A 23058-nucleotide genomic window follows, 5' to 3' on the forward strand; every position below is an offset into this window, starting at 1 on the left:
TCTTCCATATATATATATATGAAAATAAGACTTTTATTAACTTGGTGTACAATTTACTAACGTTGTCAATGTGAAGGGTGTGCTTCGTGACTCTTGAAAAGATTAGTAATGTTGGGTTCAAAATTAGTAAGTTTCAGCCTTAAATCGCCACAGATTTCTATATCTAGCTTATTTCTTTGTTTCGTTAAAATGGAATTAACATGGCTGAAACCAGCTTCAACCATGTACGAGCTTGGAAATGCAAGAAAAAAGATGAGTACCACTTCAGAAAGTTTCAGATATTTTTCTACAACATTTATATTCGTCCAAAAGTAACTTAAAATCCTATTTTTAAAAAGCGTCTTAGCTTCAAGATCAACTGATAATTCAATAAGTTCATCTCGTAAGTTACATTCGATATTTTCAATATCTGCAGAAAATGGCGTGATAATCCAATCTGGAATGTGCATGTTTTCAAAATCTGCAAAGCGCAATTTAAAATCATCGCTCAGATTTTGAAGATGTTTTGTGTTATTTCTGTCTTCATCTTTTACTTCCAATTGCCGTAGATTCGAAAAGTACTGAAAATCTTTTCGTAACAATGATGATTTAAATAAGGCTAATTTAGCTTGGAAGCCTAAAAGAATCGTCTGAGCTTGAATAACCGTGACATCTTTACCTTGTAGACGGGTTTGTACGTCATTAAATTTTGAAAATAAGTCCGCCAAGTAGAAAATATGATTCTTATTTCTCTTCAGTTCATCACTCAAAAACATTAACATCTGTAAGAAACTCTAGGGTCTAGTCGAACAACTCAACAAATCTTTGTAGACTTGCACCTCTAGACAACCATCTTACTTCAGTATGTAAGAGTAATTGGTTTGATACTTCATTTTTTTCACAAAGTTTGGCAAACAATCGCGATTTAAGAGGATGAGCTCTGATTTGATTAATAGATTTAATACACACTCTTAGAGTATCATGCAGTTCGTCACTGAGAGTTTTTGCCACCAAATGGTTTCGGTGCAACACACAGTGAATAGTACGTACACTTTGAACTTTTTCTTTCAGAAAGGCAGCGAAACCTCGATAACGGCCCACCATTGCAGGTTAACGGCCCACCATCGCCATCTGTGGCTACTGCTGTTATATTAGTAATTGGAATATCATACTTATTTAAATATTTCTCCAATCGCTGAAAAATTGTCAATCCCGTTCCATCACTTTCAAGATATTTTGCAAATAAAAATTCGTCAATGATTTGATGTTTGGTTTTACTATAATATCTTACATAAGCCATAAGAATAGAAGAACTATCGAATGTAGATTCATCAAGTTGGATGGAGAACTTACTATTTTTGAGTTCTGATACAACAGTTTTTTCTACATCTTCAGTAGCCATTTTCACCAATACGCCTTTTCACGGTATTCGCACTCAATGTTAAGCATTTTAAAACAGGGCCAGAATCTTTTTTCATTATGGTTTCAATTACTTCTTTGATTGCGGGTATAACAATGTCTTCTGCAATTATATATGGTTTTCCTGTTTTTTTGTTATATTAAAAGAAATATTGTAGGAGGCTGTCAATCCTTGTTTATTGTCAGCTTCGGCAGGTGCTTTCATAAATGATTTTATAGTTGGTCAATGTGTGTATTTCTCTTTCAGTTCTTTAAAAAAAGTCAAGATCTTTATCTTTCTTATCGGGATGGAGTCTTTGAAGATGATCTTTCATTTTTGCTGGTTTCATTGCATCGTTACTAAAAGTTTTTTTTACAAAGAAGACACATAGGCCTCGTTTCGTTTGCAATAAACCCAAGTTTCAAATATTCTAAAGAATATTGACTGCATTTCTTTTTAGAATCTGAAGCTGCCATTGTGGTTACTGGGGTTGTAACAAAATAATTAAAATTGAAGTCAGTAAGCAAAAGTAATAAGTCTAAATAATATACCTACTCACGTATTTCTATAGGATGTACAAAACTACCAGCCCTGCTCAACTCTTCAACATAGAGAAGTTTAGTTTGTGAATGAATAACGATTGAATTATAATATATATGTTGATGAATTTCAGAACATTAACGCTCACTTGTATCGATGCGCAAAAATGAGACTGGGATCGAATACGTGTAAGTATAAGTAAATAAGCAACCGCGCACGTGTTGCAATCTCGCTCCCGCAGCGCCGGCCGGGGGGGGGGGGGGACCATCCATTTATTGGTAAATACGTCATTTTGGCTTACTTGATTGGCCTCCGTAACTATTTTCATGAACTTGCTCCATCTTACAGGTCCTATTCATGTCACTGTTCCCACGATTCACTCTTAATTGCGTTGTCATTCAGGATGGAGGTAATCAAAGTTAACCGAATTAAATATTACCCGTACAATGATGTCTTATATTTTTCTATCGACCCCCAATCCCGAATCGACCTCTAACAATGTTATATCGACCCCTGGGGGTCGATATCGACCACTGCTCTAATGTGACGAAAAAAAAAAAAAAAAATCTCCGTTGGGTGCATACCTTGGGAAAGTGGGGTACCAAAGTGCAGTACTTATTGCATCTTGCAAAGAAATCAGGGATACACTTACAAACTGCAACTTCTACAAGCACTGAGATGATGTTTCTGATCTACACATGCAATTCTATGAATTCACTGCACTCGGAACAAGAAATCATAGTTTCAGAGCAACTACGCTTTTCAGTAATGAGGCTAATTTTTATGTTGTGTTTGATTAATCAATAAAGCACTGGTCCAAAAGTAACCTTAACCGAATTAGCCCATGTACTAAACAAGACTGTACTTTATTTAATGATTTTTCGAATAATTAACCCAGTTCTTCTAGAAAACGTGGTGACAGGAGAAGTGTATTTTGATATACTGTAAAATGAAAATTTTTCAAAAATTCTTAATGAGTAGGGCGATTATCTGGAATGATTCCAACAAGACGATACGCTTGCTCATTACAGCTGTACAGCCAAAGAATGGTCGCATGAATAGTTCCTTCAATAATGGCTAGGAAGGCAGGGACCAATGAAATGGCCACGGCAATGGCCATTTCAATGAAATAGCTCTGAACCTTTATCTGTGGGAACCATCTTAAAGTGTATGTTGTGAAAATACACAATATCGAGCATCTTAAAGAACAAATTTTGGCTGCATGCAATGGGATCACACCAAATAATTCGAGCTTTTCTCCTGGACTAGCAAAAATGTTCTGATTGCTTTGTTACATTTTTGTGAAGATGCCATATTGATTTTGTCATTGTGTAATTGTAATTGTATTAGTATTAGTATTAAATGGTAAACGACACAAGGAAATTCACTTTTTATGCATCTGCAAAAAAAAAAAAAAAAAAACAAACTCTTTCACCCATACTTTAACATCGCAACAAAAAAAGATGTCTATTCACTTCCTCTTTGAACTTTACCACACTTATTACGATTCTTACCAGTGAAAATACTCCTCTTATTCGTTTTACTGATCCACTCAGGACCTCATATCTCAAGTAGATCAAGCCCCCCAATAATAAAGATGTCCATTTGCTAAGATTTGCAGTTAGCACTTTCTAAATGCCGTTCTTTATATTGACATCGATTAACAAGCCCTCATCGATCAGGTCGCACCTCTTTGAATCACTTCTATAAGTTATGTTTTTTCAGGTGCACCTTCCGGCATAAATACAATATTCAAATTACAGTCTCCCCGTTATCTTATACAGAGGGACTTTACTTACCTGTAAAGGTACTATAAATCACAGACAGGACACCATGTGGCTTACTAGCTGCCTGTTTAAGCATCATGATAAATTTGTATCTGATTGTGTCACAACGACTAAATCTTCTTCTTCGTGAATCACTTTTAACCTCTCCCCCCCACAGTTTATAAGTAGTTCCTGTATTTCTGTTTCCCGCGTGCGAAACTTTGCATTTAGAAGCATTAAACTTTAGTTGCCAATTTTAAGACCATATCAGCAACATGACCTGGTTCTTAAAGAAAACTACGCTGTCTTCATATCTTCAACAAACTTAGGTAGCTTCCCCAGTTACATCGCCAAGGAAGAAAGTCAAAAGAAAATGCAAAACGACCGAATAATGCAAACAGTTACAATCACAATATAGTGATAACTCACAGTAAATAGCCATAGTTGCTTTGGCACTTAGATAGTTGGTTGGTTGTTGTAGGGTTTCCGATGCATCAGCAACTTAAGTCATATTGCGCCGTACATATCATGTCTGTAAATTACACGTGTACGAGTTGCTGTTTGTTGGACGAAAAACCATGCTACCCTCGCCTGAGTCCGACAAACTCAGTCAAGTTGTGAAAAAGACCGATAAAAATTCATTGCGTCATTGACGAATTCAAACTCATGTCATTTCCACCCGGTGTGGAGAGTACGGTGATAATACCAACTGTGCTATCCACTAGGGCTAGCACTTAACACACGCCTAACATTTGACACGTCAATTTTATGTTTTCGTCATAGCAAATTAATCAGACTGGACTGGTCAGGCAAGATCTCCCCCCCCCCCTTCATGAACCCACGTTGTGATTTATTAAGGACAACATTCTTATCGAAATTGTAATAGGATCGTATCCCTAACTACCTCAGAAGTTCAACTCTCCAGTCTAAAGTTGGTCATTGCCTCCTTTGCACTTCCTTTGTGAACTGGGGAGACGTTAGTTTCCTCTTTATTCCAAGGGGACCATCCTAAGATCTAATGATGATCGCATTAACATTCCCAACAGGTTAATGATACACTCACATGCAGCCTTTTTTAGTATGAGGATGTAATTATCCAATCCTGGAGCTTTTCTGAGACTTTTCTTAGATATCGTTAATATCATATAATTTACAGAATTCTGAATCCTTGTCCCACATAAAAAAAAAAACAAAAAACAAAAAATTGGCATATTAGGGCCGCCCAAGAGCCATCTTATCTGCCGATGTTTGTCATGACCACAAATGGCATTTGTTATTAGATCGATTTGTCAAGTTTGCTGGACAGAAAACTCTAGTTGCCAGGGGAGAAAACCATGCCTGAGACCAACAAACTCAGCTATGGAGCGGAAAAAAAAAAAAAAAAAAAAAAAGACCATAAAAATCCCGTGTCATTGATGGGATTCGAATTACGCCATTTTCCATTTCCCATCCTGTGTGAGGAGTACTATGATTATGACTAACTGTGTCCCATACTTCAGATGTTCTTTCAACTGTAAAAATCATTGGAAAGTACCCATTCAACTAATTCACCACGTATATTGGGGTCCCTTGCAGGTAGCTAGTGGATATAATCATCATCCTCTCCACACAGGGTAGAAAATGCTGGGTTTCGAATTCCGTCAATGACACCAGGAAATTTTATGGCTTATTCAAAACGGGGCTGAGTTAGCGGTTTCAGGCGCTGGTTGTATAGTTTTATCTCCCGGAAACTCGGAATTTTCTTCCAGCGAACAGGTGTACAATATGCGCAATTTGCAGACAATATATACTGTTACCTCATAGCCTTAGTTGTTTTGGTCCGTCTTTTGAGCTTTCTCTTAATCTACTTCGATTAGGTAAGAGGCTAATCTGATTCACTTTCTTATATTCACATAAAAGCTCTTTCGTAAAGTCCTTTGTGTAAATACACTTTTTTGAAAGACTGTGTTTGTGTGTGTGTATCTCCTTACTCCCCCCATACAGGAGGTTTGCTTCTGAATGGGGGCTGTCTACTGGCAGAGATTAATCTTTTATTTTTTTTTTGTTTTTGTTAAAACCCTCAAAAAAAAATAAATAATTTTTCAGTTATGGTTATTTATTGTACAGAGCGGTACATACGTATGCAAAGACATGGAACATATATTTTAATGGTTAGTTCTTTATGGTTCCAGAATTATGGGACATTGTGCAAAAAAATAGATGTGCAATGCAGTAATTTTTTTTAAATGAAAGTACGCAGAATTCTGTGATAGACCTACTCGAAACCCAAGTTCATTACCGAATTCTCGACAACTTTTCCCGCTACATTTATGCATATTTTGGTTCTGATCATTGGACCAGTGCCATATATATATATATATATATAAATTTGGGAACCACTAATTTTCACAAAATGGAAATTGCTGATCTGTATCAATGATTTTCTGCTCATGTTGCTAGGAACCCTTGGATTCCGCAAATGTTTCTTATATATATATATATTTTTTTTTTTAATCGAATTTCTCACATATATTACTGTTTTTAAATGTATTGGATTTCTTCAGTGTTTTTAAGGCAGCGCTTTGCAAATAATTCCGCAGACAAAAAAAAAAAAAAAAAAAAACATTTGTTTTATACCCACAGATTACTCTGTGTCTATACACATCTGACCAGCATGTTCTAAACATTTGGACTTGAAATTTCTGTATTAATAACTTGTAACGCACAATAACCACAGCGAGACTGTTATATAAGGAAGAGGCTAGTTTTTCATAGTAAAGATTTTTCATTTTTTAATACCTGAATTTGAATGCATATAACTTTAATGCTTAGTAAGCCTAAAATTGTGCGAAATGCTGTAAACAAATACTACATGAAGTTTAGGGTTAAAGATTTAATATTTTGACAATTTTATACTGAAATAATGGGCCACTAACAAGATTAATGGTCACCTTCAAGCGGTAAGTTTGGTGATGCATATTTACATAAAATTCTTTTATAATATCGGTGTAATAACACCATAGACAACTCTTAAATGGAAAAACTACGATAGTAGTGTAAAGGGCATCATTTCAACTCTATCTTATATTGTGCTCGTCCTTCACAACGAGTTACCATGTTTTGCACTACCTCGAATAAGTAACCTTGTGTTATATAGATAATTATAACTCTTAAAATATGCCTAGTTGCATTTAGTCTTACTTAAATAAAATTCTAAGTTGCATAACTTTAAAAAAATTTTAAGTTGCATAACTTATTTCATTCGCGTTCCTTTATATAATTATATGTCATTTAGGCTTATTGATTTCTATTATATCATTTGATCGCTGCGTTGTTTTTAAGGCAGCGTTTTTGTATGTGTGCAAGAAAGGCCACATTTAGTGGAAGCAATAAAGCAGTCGCTGGGTCCTCGATAAACATAAATATTCAGGAAAATAAATAGTGTCTTTTGTTATTTTCCCCCTCTGTCCTGTCTTCTGCAGTAGCTTTGTCGCACGATATATTAAGGCTTGTCACTTGTTTGGTAAAGTCTGGTTTTGATTTCTGACGATGACTGGAGAAATTTCCAGTTCTCTTCAGTCGAGGTTGTCGTATCAGACGGAGGGAGAATGGCTCACTGCCCGTGAATTATTTCAGATTTTTCAGCCTACATGCAGATCTGTCTGTGAACACACTTCTACAGATAAATATACCACCGCCATAGCTTGTCGCTCATAACCGTATATGTATTTGTAAGGGTGTGTTAATGGGCTGTTTTGAATGTTGTGTGGGCTGAGAAAACCCAGAATAACTCATGGGAAAAACTCTAATCGGACTGACTAAGATTGGCTAACTACAATACAACCTCAACTGAAGAGGTCGTCGACGTATCGCCTACTGCCACAGAGGGTAAGATACGTATTATTATTAGCCATATGGTGCAAGGAAGCCTGTTATGCTGCACCAGCCAAAAAAGAATTCCTGAGTTACCCTGAGAGAGAAGTAGAAAGGAATCAAAAAGAAAGATGATATATGAGTGCCTCGCTCTGGTACCTTTAAATCAGGGACTGCTAACATTTCCCACCATATGACCTGCTCAAAAAATAAATGGTATCTATCAAGGTCAACCTATTGATTTTAAGTGTTAATCTGTTATAAATAAAATACACTGGTTGTTGGTTTGTCATATGCACAGGCTCTGAATAGTGTATGAGGGCCATTATTACTATTAGCCATATAGTGCAAGGAAGCCTGAGACTTATGCTGTGCCAGCCAAAAAAAACTTCTGAGTTATCCTGAGAGAAAAAACAAGTCAGAAGTAGAAGGGAATCCCCAAGAAAGAGGAGAATGATGATATCCAGCTCAGGACCCTGGGTATGCCAAGCCATACTCACCAGATGTGAGTCCCTGCCATTGAAAAGATACTCTCAAAAGAAAAATACAATAAACTTCTGTTATAAGCACTTTTGAAGGGACCGGCCACAAAGAGCAATATAAGTGGGAAACATTATAAGCTGCATCTGCACTTCTCAAGGGATTGTTTATGAGGCCAGAAGAAAAGGGCGCAAAAAAGTGGGACAGCATTATTTTAAGCGGAATTTTACTGCATTAAGAAGCAGCCTTAAGTAGCATAAGTAGAGGGTCAGCAAATTCCTGTGGTTTAAGTGTCTTTCATTTTGATGAAATCATTTATGATTTTGGCTAACTTTTGGTTCATACTCAGTGCTGGGACTAGCATACCTCCACTGCAAGAACTGCCCAACCCTTAGTTTAGCATGGTTGTTAAAGGTCACTTGGAGCCATTCGTAAATCTTGCAGGGGCATGGACAGAATTCACCGTTTCGCTTCTGTTCATACTGTATAAGAAAAAGGTCATGGTTTTAATGACCTAGAATTTAATGCTAAATATTGTCCCCCATTTTCAGTTATGAGCAACAAATGGATTTGCATTTTGTTTTTAAAGCGTGTATATATATATATTTTTTTTTTTTTTTGTGCGTGAAACCATTTTAAAATATTATGCTCCTATAGCAAAATTGACTGGATCACATGAAAAAACGAGACTGATATACTGTTCTAATATAGCTTTTACCTCACATAAGTAAAACCAGTGTAGAACAGGCACAATGGCACGTATACTTGTTATTCAATGTTATTTTGTCACTCTAGCAGTGTAAGAAGCCCAGGCAGCTGCTCTTGAAAAGTTTAAAAATAAAAAATAAAGTGTGTGTGTGTGTGGGGGGGGGGATGTGAGGTTATTTTTCTTGAGGGGTCGTGCTGACTTTCGACATCAGACTAACAGCATATGTGAACAATCACTGAAGAGATAGGCTAGCAAACAGCTTTATTGGAAAATTAGCCAAAAATTTTAAATATCTGCATGGTAAATTTGTGTTCAGGTTAATTCATCAATTGCCATTCATATTACAAATAGTATTTAGGAGACAAATTTCTTAGAAAAAATAATATAAATAAATAGGGATACAGTATTCTTTGAGAAAATTGTAAGGGGTGCTTTCACCCCTTAAAATTTTATACCCACTAGCCCCATAAACAAGAAAATTAACAATAAATAAATAACGAAAAACTACAAAAGGTGTCACACTTACTCATTTTTCAGTGCATTTCAAAGTTAAAAGTAGCAAATATATACATAAATATATATACAGGATGCCCACAAACCGTTACAAAACTAAAACATTATTGTCTGAATAGGGTACATGATACAAACCCGAAACCACTTCAAGGTGATATAAGGTATTCAAAATGACATCCTTTCGGTTTTGTCATTGATTGAATGCTTTCGTACAATCTGTAACTTGTAGGGTTCCATCATCAGGTGATGTAACACTTTACACACCATTGACCTTCATATGCTAATTCATGACTGTCATGCCATACAGATTTCTCTAGGCCTTACATAAAACTTCCTCAAACCAGTTACACTATGCCATCACTAACTCTTGTTCACCCTCCACCAGGATGACTGCACAGGCATCCTTCATGAATTTTCTGTACCACTGCTGAACTAAGTCTACATGGTGGCTTCTTTTCAAATCATGTTGAAAATTAACACCTAACAGTGGTGGCAGACTGCAGCCTGTTGAACCAAAGTATGCAGTGTGCTGTCAACAGGGCTGGTAAATTCTGCTGTGATTGCAGTTTTGCAATTATACCAGCATCATTTTCTGGATGATGAATAAAAACTTGAAGATACCCACTTCAACTAAAAGTGGGGTTTAGGTTTGGATCATGTAACCAATTATTAGCCCAGGTGTCTAAATTTCATAAAATGGTCTTGGTATATTAACAAAACAGTTGAATACAACATGCAGCTTCTAAAAGCCTGTTTTAGGTGAATGCTGCTAAAAAAAACAGGGGGAAGAGTGCTATCCTTTTTATGATAATAATTCATTTCTATTTTCTTATTTGTTTAAAGTAGTGTAATCAGTTCTCAGTATGTTACCTTGGGTGCTAGTGTTAATTTGTTAGTGTCTAACAAATGAATTTTATCATATTAAATGAAATTAAAAAAATGAATGTAAGTTATAAAGAGTTCAGTGCATTAAGGCTTTTTTATGCAATACTGTTATCATAAGGCATTAAAATAAAATTTAAAAAATGAATTTGTAATATGTGAATAATCCCTATAGAAAAATTGCCTGTAGTACCAAATAAGTTGCTTTCTATGGGCTGTGATTTTATTCTTAAAAAGTCCAAGATGTAAAATATAAGTATAATATTTTGTACCCAATACTGATCTGATTTCATAATAAAAAGTGGAAATACATGACATCACAACAAACAATGCATGCTTGCCACTGGTATTGGATCCATGTATTATGCTGTCCACAGGTGCCTTTTCCTGTGATGCAGGTCAGGGCCAGCATTAATCTAAATTGCAACCTGTGCAAGAAGTTTATTTAAGTGATATGGAAACAGAGTTCTACAGGTTTTGCAATGGGATGAGAAGAGAAAAACAGACCAAAACAGACCACTGGCTGTCTTTCACAGAGATTGCTTTGCAAATTTGACTTTGTTTCTTCCTGTCACAGGAAAGCATATCTTCAAAGTCAGGCAACAGTGAAAGATCGGATGAACAAGAAATGAACATTAAATTTGGTGGGTCTAAAGAACCAGTGCCTTCAAAACAGAAGCAATCCCAAAACTTTTTTTTAGTTGGATATTTAACTGAACTATACAACAGATATACAGCACTACTTCACACTCTCTGCCCTTCATTGGAGAAATGAATTCTTTCCCAATCTTCCTCTGCTAGATATCTACACTTTTTGGCCCATAATAAATATTTGTTTCAATTTTATTGCATAAGTGTTTATATGTTTGAATACTTTTCTGCACGTTTTGAGAAGCCTTTGCCAGAAGGTTAAGGTATCAACTAGGGTCCCAGATTTAATTAAGTTTGCCTTATCTCCATAGCAGTCTCTTTCTCAGAATCCATTTCTGCTTACTAGCAGAAAAATCATTTTAAAAGTTTTTCACTTTCTTCCATAATGACCCTTTCTTCAGTGGTAAAAAAGTTTACCTTCCTTGTTATACCATAACATTTTCCAATAATTTTATAAGTATATAACTTGTAGTTTACAGTGGCCATTCTAGCACCACATTCTTTGGTTATCTGTTGAATGTTCAAAGAGTGTCAGGATCCTTGACCATTGTTTGGAATGAAATCCGTAATAAATAATAAAACAAGAATAAAGCAGTCAGCAAAATGTGAAATTTCATCTCAGACAAGTAAACAGTGCTATCAGTTAATTTTTACTGTATTTTACCAGAATGAGTTTCTCTGAATGTAAATTCACAGAATTTTTTCTCCCATTGTCTGCACACGCACAAAAAAGATTTCACACAATTGATCAGTGGTTATCACACTGAAATATTATAGTTTCCAATAAAAAATTCAAAACCAGAACTTCTATTTGGTGTTTAGTACACTTTTATGAAAATTTTAAAATACACTGTTTATAGGGCTTAGAAAGTTGTGATATTACTTTTGAATTACCTTGTATATAATTAACTTAAAAATAATTTTATCAGTTATATTAAAAACAACCAAAGTGATGGTTTGTTTTATAGACACTAAAATTCTTGATTTATTTTATTTTATTTACAGAATGTAGCATAATGAACTAAGAGACAATTACGACAAACAAAAATACTTTATTGAATGCAGTCTTAATACAGTCTGATAACAAACATATGAAAGACGATAAAACATTTACCACAAATGTTATAAATTAAAACTATGGAACCAATAAAAGCGACTCATCAGGAAGTGATGACAGGTAGGAAAAATCAACCTAGTGATCTCTGAAGACTAACTAGGTTAACATGGAGCCCGTGTAGGGTGAGAGAGCTTTTCCAGATCTCTAAGCACGTTAACAGTAACAAAATGACGTGGATGCACTCCAGGCCTACAGTGACTTTGGCAAGCCATGTTGTGCGATTGAGTATATAGCCAGGACAGGTAAGCCTGTACTAGTAATGATCCAAGTGTCAAAGACTCAAACTCGTTTTTGTGTTACACAAACTATAATAGATTTACATATGTCATTGATAAATTTTCTGTTATTTATATAAGCAGTACTGCATTTTAAACAATAAAAAAACTAGACACATACATAGATAACTACTGTAAACACAACATTCTTTGGCAGTTAGCACTCAAAACCTGTAAAACAAAAATTTCCCTTTGGTTGCAAAACTGATTATAGGCAATATTGCTTATTGCTCTTTCTGTAGTATTTCATACTTACAACTAAATTATGTCACAGCATTTTATTTTTATCTAAAAAACTACATACATTTCACAGTGATAACGTGGCGTGATTTCCAATTCTGCTTGTGTCGAGTTTGTGTCCTGTACACTTAGGTTCACCTAGTGAAATTCAATGACAATAGTAGAGGGAGGCTGCTATAATATCACTAACTGAAGTTCATTGACTAGGCACGACAAAGGCTTCGAGACTGTACAAACATCCCAGTAAAGATCACCCTGCAGCAAGTGGCTAGTTGTTATAACATATACAAAAAATATCCTTGTATGGGTTACTGGTATGTTTACAGTACACCTGTAACAGTATAAGGAATGGTACTGTACTTTTCTTTATAAAATCAAAACAAAATTATTTCCAAGCTGATCATTCTGGTTTTCAAGATTAATAAAGGTTGGTCCACAAGCTCTATTGCTAGATTTCAAATCCCAATATGTGGGAAGGTCCAAGTATGGTGGAATACCAGTATTTAATTTAGTTATTGGAAAAAAAAAAAAATTATCACATTATGCAACCTAATGCACATATACAATCCTGTTTTTAGACAAGCTATACTTACATTTATTAAGCAAAGTGTTATTAAAAATGATACATAATCAGAATAAAATATTCATACTTGCAGAATATAAAAAATGAGGGAAACTATATGTACATATATAGCACTTTTGGCCTTAAAATAATGGAATGCTTGAATAACTGAAAATAATATTATAATAAAAGTATGATACTTCAAAACAGGAGCTGGTTGATGTGGCCCCTAAATGTTATTTTCTTAAGTATACCAGTTTTGTGAATAGGATTTAAAGTTTTCCAAGCTCTCAGTTTGGAGGTATCCTGATAAAATATTTTGAAAGTTTGGTAATATACCTCTATTAAATTGCATGAGAAGAGGTGAAAAAGCAACAATTGTATAAAATTAGAACTGTGTAGTCATATATAATATACATTAAAAATTTTAGGTGCAAAACACCACTGTAGATTTCAGATGCTAAATGTATAAAATGGCAAGTCTAATTAACCATCAAATAGCTTTATGGAAAATTATTATTTTCTCTTTTGAACTTCTTACAAATTTGACTAAATGTTAACTAAGTTTTCATATAAATATACATGCTTACTTGTGGTGATTTATTAGACTTGCACTATAACAAATGTGTTCAGTTATTATACACAGCGATAAACTTGTGATGGCTATGTTCTGATGAACTGATTTAATTTCCCATGCATACTTTATCTTGTGATAATCAACAAAGGTATATTACCATGAAAATATTTTATATATAAACATGAACTCAGTTGGCCTCCTCATGAGAAACAGATTCAAAACTAAAGGGATTATTCCTTATTTATAATGCAGGGCTTAACAAATCCACCCACAACTCCTGTATATATTTAAAATTTTAAAAAATTATTTGAGGTTTTTTCCCCCCCAAGCTTACCTTTAATTATATTTCATTTAAGCACAAATCAAAGTTATAAAGATTCTGGAATATCCCAAGAAAGTTTCCTCCCATTTTTCTTATCCCTCAGTTTGAACATTTTGTTCTGATGCAGTTATTTCAATAGCCAACAGAAGCTCTTTATACAACACAATACTTAAAAAAAAAAAACCTAATGTTCATTTACATAAACTTTTCATTTTATAAATGTATACACAAAAAAGAGGCATAACAACTACAGTTGATCTTTAAATTATAGCAACAGTTACATTATTACAAGAAAAGAAACTGATGGCAATAATATTTTTATACATTTGTATTTAAAGGTTCTAATATATTTCTAGCACAAGTTAAGCTCTTCATAAATCTGAAAATAGTAACACTGCATAAGTGCAAAGTTGATCAATCAATCAATATGCATAAAGTACTGCATAAAAAAAGATATGAAACACTGGAAATATTACTGACAACAGCACAAACATACATGATTATAACTCACCAAGTGCTATTAAATAAAGGTTGAAATTCTGATATTAACATTTTTAATTTGTGCTACTAATATGTGTACATCTATTAGCCTACTTCTGCGTGTGAAACAACCTTTAGTACTCCAACAACCAAATGAAAAAAGTTTCTATTAACAGTGCATGTTGTTAACATGCACTGTTAATAAATTAACAGTGCATGCTACTACATATCTACTGTATACGTGTGTGAGAGAAAGATAATGATGTATTAAGTGAAACTAGATCACAGCCTTGTGTCGAAGACAAGGCAGTAGCAGAGGGTAGCAAAGGGGTGGCCAATATCTGAAATCCATTATCAGCACCAAAACAAAGGAAAAACTGCAACCACTTAAGCACCCTCAGCTGCCATATATTAATGAGCTACATTGGAAGCCAAGGAGATGATGTTTCATTGTCCAAGAACTGCCAAAATGAAAGAAAATACAGCCGATTTGTAGCAAATTAAAGACCCACCATTCACAGGACTAAGAACTAATGTGATTTTTTTTTATTTTTTCCCCAGCAATTTAACACTGGAGTTAACAGATTGTTTGATGAAAAGATGGAATGTATAACAGTGCAATGTTCAGTTACCAACATGGTACCCCATAGGGCTATAGTATAAGGGTACAGTAAGAAGTAGGGCACTTCATACCTGAAGGCATGCAGTACTTTGTGGCAATAACATCAAGTGACAGCACTGCACAAGGCCACCACACTTCACAGGATACAGGAATATAACAGGCTTCTCCACAAAAACATTGGGCTGTAGCATAAAAATAGTGGGCAACATGGAAGTTAACAGATCTATTTCCAACAAGATTATCAAAAATCCACCATGCCAAAATACTCCTTGTACTCTTCTTGGGACTGGTGGTAAGAAAATTGAAGTAAAACGTTGCATAGTGGAGAAAACCTGTCTGTATACAACAGCAAAAGTCTCAGTTAGCTGATGAGCAATGGAAGACCAACTGACACAAATTCATTGCTAGTTAAAAATTTAGGGGGAAGATGACAGTAAAAATTTAAAGTCTTCTTTTGTTGTAGCTACCATTTTAATGAAAATAGATCTCTGAACTAAAACTAACAGATTTGAAGACAACACTGCTAAAATCTGACTGCCAATTTTTTCATAATGTAAACAGTGAAAAACAATGTATTCAACTCTAAGCTGAATACTACATCTATTACAATAAAAAAAAACTATCCTCCACTGCTCACCTGCTCATTTAGACAATACCATAGTACAACACACCACCACTACCAGCCTTCATAACACAACTACTATAATGCTAGGCTCAGATATGTATCAAGTTCTATGATAGTAATGAACAACAATATTTCAACAAGGCTGGTTCACAAGTACAGTGAAAAATAAAAAAGTAAAATAAAAATAAACATTCTAAATATAAACTAAAAAAATAACCAATGAAAGGAAACTCAACAGTTTAAAGCTCCCATTTAAGCCTGCTACTGGCATAGCACTCTGAAAGCTTGTTGTCTACAAAGCAAGTTTAAAATGAACAAAAATAAACAGAATAACTAGACTAAATACTATAGGTTAAAAAAACTTGCTTGCTTGCTTAAAGAAATCATAGGTGGGTTCTTTCGTCCTCTTCTATGCTTATAAAAAAAACAGCTGATCATGGCAACTATCTAGCACAGAACAGAAAGAAAATCAATCTTGCCTATTTGTTCTAACATGGACAATATTGACTCTTGGCACAATGTGGAGTTGCCATGACTCAGAGGAAGTATTCGCATAATCTTTACCAAAGTTTTTAGGAAAACAAGCTTTCTTAGAAAACAGCTTATTTGCTTTTTGCTTTTTTTTCATTTTTTTTTTTTCAACAACAGTTGCCTGTAGAAAAATTATGTAACACCAGAATGCTATTATCTTTTGCAGTAGCCTCAAAATTATTGGCTGGATCATATCACGACCAACATATGTAAACAATAGTACAAAATCACAATAGTGCCATCAGAAAATACCTGACAAACACTGTGTTATCAAGGCATTACTTGTTCCACTGGATATTGAGCACTATATCAACATACTAGTATAACTACCACTACATGCTAATAGAGACAGTTTAATGCCAAGACCCAATGACTAAGCTATGCTGGAGGCCTTGAAGTTATGCTCTACAAAGTGGTAGATTATAACAAACCTACACTAAACTCACCCTGCATTCACACAGGCTTTTACACAACTACAAGCCAGAAATACTGACAACCATTATATGCATGCAACATCAATGAGAAACATTCAAGATCACACATCACCACTCAGAATATTGTAGTCAGAATACAATCACAAAGCACAATCTACGCATACATGAAACTATTGTATGATAGTTGGTATATGTATAAGAACCATCACATAAGATTAAAAATAAATGACAAGTTATTAAATAAGAGAATGAGATCACAAAACTTATAGGTTACATTTTACACAAACTAATTGTGGTAAACTTGAAACAAAACAACCACTCAAAAAATAGAGGAATGATTGCATAAAATGTTAACTATTGCAGCCCAAACGAGGTAGCTACAGAATCTGTGTACAAATAGAATAAAACAATAACATGAGCAAGCTTCTGTAATATATATATTTTTTGTCAATTTAGTCCCACCTTATTGTGTGAGCCAGCAATCAAGACAACAGTAACAACTTTACACAAAATAATTAAAAACAATAAATGGTATATACTGGTACTCAGCTGTTTAATAAGTACCAAAATAAGTTGTTCTGAGTATTAATTAACATTTTAATCACTGTAAAACTTCTCTTTTAGTAGCTGCTATATTTAACCCAGCATTCTAATCCATGACAGTAATTCTGATTATATTGCAGTATAATGGACCAGTTATTGCTACTTTCAAATAAATCATACAAAAATCATGTTGAACAGTTTAAAAAATCTCACTAAAAAGTTCAAAACAGATCATGTGAAACATTAACTAGTAAATGCAGAAAGTGAGCTTTCCAGAAACTCAAATTATAAATTTTCAAACAAAACTTAATTTTATGAATAAACACCTAACCGCAATATACATATACTATTGAAACAAATGTTTCACAAGCTAAAAAAAATTTCTGAGCTCAAAATTTAAAGTCCATTATTAAAATCTATTCTTCACTAACCAAAGGCTACTAATTTTAAACCTGAAAATAAGTTTGTGATATATAAATAGTATATTTCATTTTATTAGTCAAAATCATGACTAGCTCCAGCATGATTTTTCTTAACAAAAAAAATCACTCAGGCACATTACTGAACCTGTAAATACTTGTTACCATAAGGAGGCTAAAAAAAATCAGGCAAGTTGATGAATAAATAAACTCAAACATAACTGTTAAACATTTCAAATCAACAGTGAATTGGCACAAAATCCTAACCACAACTCACCAAAAACATGGAAGTTCTTTGAAAGAATGTACAGGTCTAATACCTGCACAATGGAAGATCTGACCTGTCACTGTGGAGCAGGCTTTGACTGAATAGTTAGCTGCACTCCACTTGTGTAAGGCAGGACACTGATGCTGGCTGGGTGTTTAACAACTATTTTCAACAAGTGGCCCCATGGATGAAAGATCACAGCAGGTGTTCCATGCTTCTTTGGCATGCTGTTAAAAAGGTTAGTTCATAATAAATAAGATAAACTGTCAGAAAATCTAACGTTGTACAAAACTGTTAACTTTTTAAGGAAAAAAGCAGTGGAAGCTGCTCAACTGCAGTTATTGACTAGGACCACCATTTCCTTTATATTTTGGAAAAAATCTCAGTCAACATGCAATGGTCATGTCAAGAAGTACCAAAAAATGGAACATTAAGATGTGGGATAATAGCTTAACATCAGCTGAGCAAAGATGTATGAACAGGATAGGTAAACAATACTTTTATCAACATCCAATTACTGAGCAGGTACAAATATTAAGTATACACCTATATTTTAAACACTTGATATATAATAAAATATTTAAGTAATGTTTCTGAACCATTGCAGGCTGGCTGCTTGGTAAGATATGTTAATACTTTACTGTGACCTCTTACATGTGGTGGTCATACAAAAGACAATACAGAAGATGCTTCCAACTGCCACCTTCCTATTTAACAATTGCCCTGTAGTATGCAATTCAGCATAAGTAACTGCTTTCTGATCAACTTGTACTACATTCCAAGTTATCTTTTTCTCTTAACTTACTTACTTAGTGCTATAAAAACCATGACAGAGTATAGGATCACTCATGGCTTACTATGAAAAAAGGAATCACAATCATAGCAACAGCAGCACTCACTTCACAATCCAATACCTGGAACCTGCATGTAACGATAAACATACAATCTATAATCTTTGCTAGCCAATACAACAGAGCCATCATCCATAAGTGCCACATCAAAACACTGTGCATGTTTCACTTTACTCTCCAGAGCATTTACTAACTGTCCATCTTGAGTGAAAACTGTGATGTTAAAATTGTTGTGGTTATCAGCAACAAGTATTTCTCCATTCTGATTTATGCACACTCCAATAGGATAGTTGGTTAATCCTTCACCACCAATCTGACGCAAAAAGACTCCATCATAGTTAAACACCTTCACGCAGTGTGCTCTATTGTCACTAATGAAAATTTCTTGTTTATCATTAACTACAGCACCATTAGGAAACTCAAGATGCTTTGAACAGCCAAACTTTTGAAGAACGTTACCCATTTGATCAAAAATTATCACTCGCATAACTTTGCATTCTACAACAATTATTCGTCCTTTATTATCAACTGTTACCCCGCGAGGATGCTGCAAGATGTTTGCCCCAAACTTTCTTACAAACTGACCATACTGATTATAAATCTGAATTTGATGAGTTGGACTTCGTTCTGTAACTATTATGTCTCCTGAGGTTTTCACAACTGCAACACGATTTGGATAGAGCAATTGTCCATCTCGTTTGCCACATTCGCCAAATTGAAATTTGAAGCGGCCTTCTTTGTCAAAGATCTGAATACGATGATTATTAGTATCTGCAACAATTATATCATTCTGGGCATTTACTGCTACGCCACTTGGTTCAGTAAACTGACCTTCCATAACACCAAATTCACCAAATTTACAGTGGTAAATCATCTTCTGCCGTTTGATCTGCGACTTCAGCGGATAAATGCTTGCAGAAACGAATTTGGTTGTCAGATCAACAACAGGATCATTTGCAAGTGGGTAAGAGTCATTTCCATTTTGAAAGATATCATTGCTGCCACTGGACCATTTCTCATATGGATTAACATCAGTAAGGCTAGTAGAAAATGGGCCAAGGCTGTTTGCAGAACTGAATCTCTTTGATATGATATTGGAATCAAAAACATGTCCATTTTGGTAATTTCGTTCAGATCCAACAACTCCATTTGGTCTTGCAATCGGCTGAGGTTTGGTAGCAGCAGGTACAGCTTCAGAACTATGTCGGATGTAACCAAAGGTGTTACGGACACCAACTTGGATAGCTTGATAGTTGGAAACAAATTCTAAATCTATGTTTTGCAAATTGACTTCTGGGTTAAAAGTAAGAATGTTCTGAAACTTTTGATCTAATAGTTGTTTGAACATAAGTATTTCAGTTATATTTGAAAACTTCATTATGCGATCAACAAAATCACACATCTGATGTACTTTGTCAACAGCATCCTGAACTTTCTGGTTTAACACACCCAAAGATACTATTTTAGTGTTATAAATGTTATCCAATTCTTTTAATGTTTCTTGCTTCCTCTCCTCAAGCATTGAACAATAAAACTGAAATGTTTCGTTAACTTCATTTTGTGCTTTGTGATACTGAACCTGCAACCGAGTGGTTAGATGCTCTACTGATTTGAGTGTATTTCGAAGGTCATTTGTTTTCATTTTACCTTCATCAATCATGTGATTTATTGTTTCTACCTGCTTCTGACCAATGTCCGTAAGATATTCATAATCGTGAAGACCTTTTGGATGTTCAAGGACAGTACATTCCTTGCAGACAGGAATATTACATGTTCTACAGAAGTATTTCAAAAGCTCATTTTTATGTCTAGGACATGTTACTGGTTTTTCTACTTTTAGTTCATCCTTATTATTCTGGAGTTCACCAAGGGTGAGCACACGATGACCTTCAAAGCAATGCATAAACTGATGGGCCATTACACAGTTGGGACACAGAAAATTGGCACAGTCAAAGCACCGAGCAACTGCTCCCAAATCTTTGCTTTTGCATCCTGTGCAGCTAAGAGCAGAACCTTCCATGGCAGCAGATTCAAGTACATTACTAACAGCATAATCTGATAACAATCCATTGATGCCTTGGGAGGGCAGGAAACATTCCTGCTGGCACTGAGGGCACTTTAACTTGTCTGGAGATTCTTGAATTTTTTCAAGGCAAGGCTGACAGAAAGTATGAAAGCACTGTAACACTTTGGGAACTGTAAATGTTTCCTGGCATATACTACACTTGGTGCTGAGAGGATGATCTACAGGACTATGGTCTCCAAGGGTAAGTGGAGATGCTCCAAAGACCGGAGTGTCGGGAAGAGATGGAGTTGGTGACGCCATTGCAGTCCACAACTTCACTTTCTGGCAACCGTAAAGGAAGCTGAAACAAAAAGAGGCAAAAATTACTCTCTCTCTCTTTTTTTTTTGTATCAAATGAAAGATAGTTAATATTACTGATAATAATATTTCAATATATACAGTACCAGATCATCAAAATTATCACAGAATTATGTTATATTATTGTAAACATAAAAAAAGCAAGGAGATGGGTCTAAAATTATTCTATCCAGATATAAATAATAATCGTTTTGTCTCCAAATCCCATAGAAATACACAAGGAATTTCAAGATAATAGAACAAGAAAGAAAAATTAGAATGGTCTCTTAGGTTAAATGATATCAGAGACCATTCTAGAGAATTAAAGTTTACACAATGAATCAGTACATCTGGCCATTGCAGATACTGTGTTTGTAAGTTGTGCAAAATTTTAGTTTACTGTATGTATATACAACAAGTAGTGTGTGAAAATATAGAGTACCCAGTATATTTCAGCTACACACACACACACACACACACACACACACACACACACACACACACACACACACACACACACACACACACACACACACACACACACACACACTCAGCACTGATTAATGCCATCTAAGTGACAGATTATGCATTACATCGGTCTGTGTTGATATGTTCTAGATATGATAGAAAAATAAAAAAATTATCGGACTGGCAATGAGGTAGCAAGTTAAGTGAGATTAGGTACAGTCTGCAGAAAACCTGTGCGTCAAAAACGCCCAAGTAACGTGCAAAGTCCCAACGCCAGCACAGTAGCAAAAACCTAGAAGTAAAGTGAGAGTAAAACAAAATGAGATAGAACGTAAAGTAAAATGGTAAAGCAAAAGGTGAAAAAAGTAGTGGTGGTAGTGATAAAAATAGAAATGTGATAGAGCAAAAAATATATAAAAATAACATAATAAAGCAAAATTATAAAAAGTGTTAATTATGGGGTTAGTAGATATATTGAAAGGGACTTTATCTAGGGCTAACCCTCTCAACATATCAGCCCATAATTAACGTAGCTATCTGTTTCTGTTGTCAACGTCCGTACAACTAGTTTAGGATATATGTAAAAGATAGTATGATGGTAATAAAGTAATACCATATTGAATCAAGAATTTTAGCCGTATAATAAAAATAAGATAGTACGATAATAATACAGTAGTATCATAGTGAATAAAGAAATTTAGCAGTATTATGAAATGAAGGCCGAAAGTTGATAATAAGCCGAAATGTAGTAAGTAAAGTCGTTTAGAAATGATAAGATATCATGGCCTAATGCTGGTAAATAAGCAGATTTTTATTTGTAGTTTACGGGCGAGATGACTATTAGCCCGACAGATAGCAAAGTAGCATAAAGCAAATAATAGAGCAAGAGTTCCATCCACTGTGGTTACATTTTTATATTTTCTATGTTGAATAGGCAGCATGTGCTAAAGGAAGGAGAACGGAAATAGGATATAGAATAGCAATAGTACCTCGAATTGCTCTAATAGTTCATGAGGTATGAAAAAGTAGGGTTTTATAGTATAAAACCCTACTTTTTCATTCCTCTTAGAGTGCAGATATATATTTTTTAAATTTCTCATCAGAATTAGAAAATTTAATAAAAACATCAAGACAACTAACTTCTGCCTTTGGGTAATTTAACGTTCCAATTAACTTATGGATATTTTCCCTTGAAATGCCATTGCTATTTTATCTTCTGTGCTTTCACATCACCCAAATTAATATCATTTACATCACTGTTGTCTACATATTTTGTTACTCTTGATCTTTGATTCCATAAGGCAATGGTCAGGCCACACCTTGACTACTGTATACAGGTCTGGAGGCCTCATTTTAAGAAGGATGTAGAGATGTTGGAACAAGTACATAGAAAGGCAACAAGATTAGCGAATGGAACAAAGAGTTGCTCTTATGAAGAAAGGCTTAAGTTTTTCAAATTACAGTGTCTGGACACTGGGCACCTGCGAGGCGATCTGATAGAGGTGTATAAAGCCTTGAATGGTTTGAGCATGTTTAATGCTGATGGGATTCTTCCCCTTGCTCAGAATAATTGCCTGAGAGGGCATAAATT

The 23058-nt window shown here is 34.7% G+C and overlaps 1 protein-coding gene across 3 annotated transcripts in view; it reads right to left on the bottom strand.

The window, feature by feature from the left end:
* Positions 1-18397: 18397 nt before the first annotated feature.
* Positions 18398-23058, bottom strand: part of LOC150090784 (protein brain tumor-like) — a 58683-nt gene continuing 54022 nt past the window's right edge. For all 3 annotated transcript variants that reach the window (XM_090380101.1, XM_090380109.1, XM_090380091.1), the window contains exon 2: positions 18398-21003. In XM_090380101.1, the coding sequence (XP_090236227.1) occupies positions 18687-20963 (2277 nt within the window). In that variant the 5' untranslated portion in view covers positions 20964-21003 and the 3' untranslated portion in view covers positions 18398-18686. The remainder of the gene's footprint in view (positions 21004-23058) is intronic.

This window comes from Mastigoproctus giganteus, chromosome 1, assembly GCF_048544385.1.
Source record: "Mastigoproctus giganteus isolate SK-2022 chromosome 1, ASM4854438v1, whole genome shotgun sequence".
NCBI lineage: Eukaryota > Metazoa > Arthropoda > Arachnida > Uropygi > Thelyphonidae > Mastigoproctus > Mastigoproctus giganteus.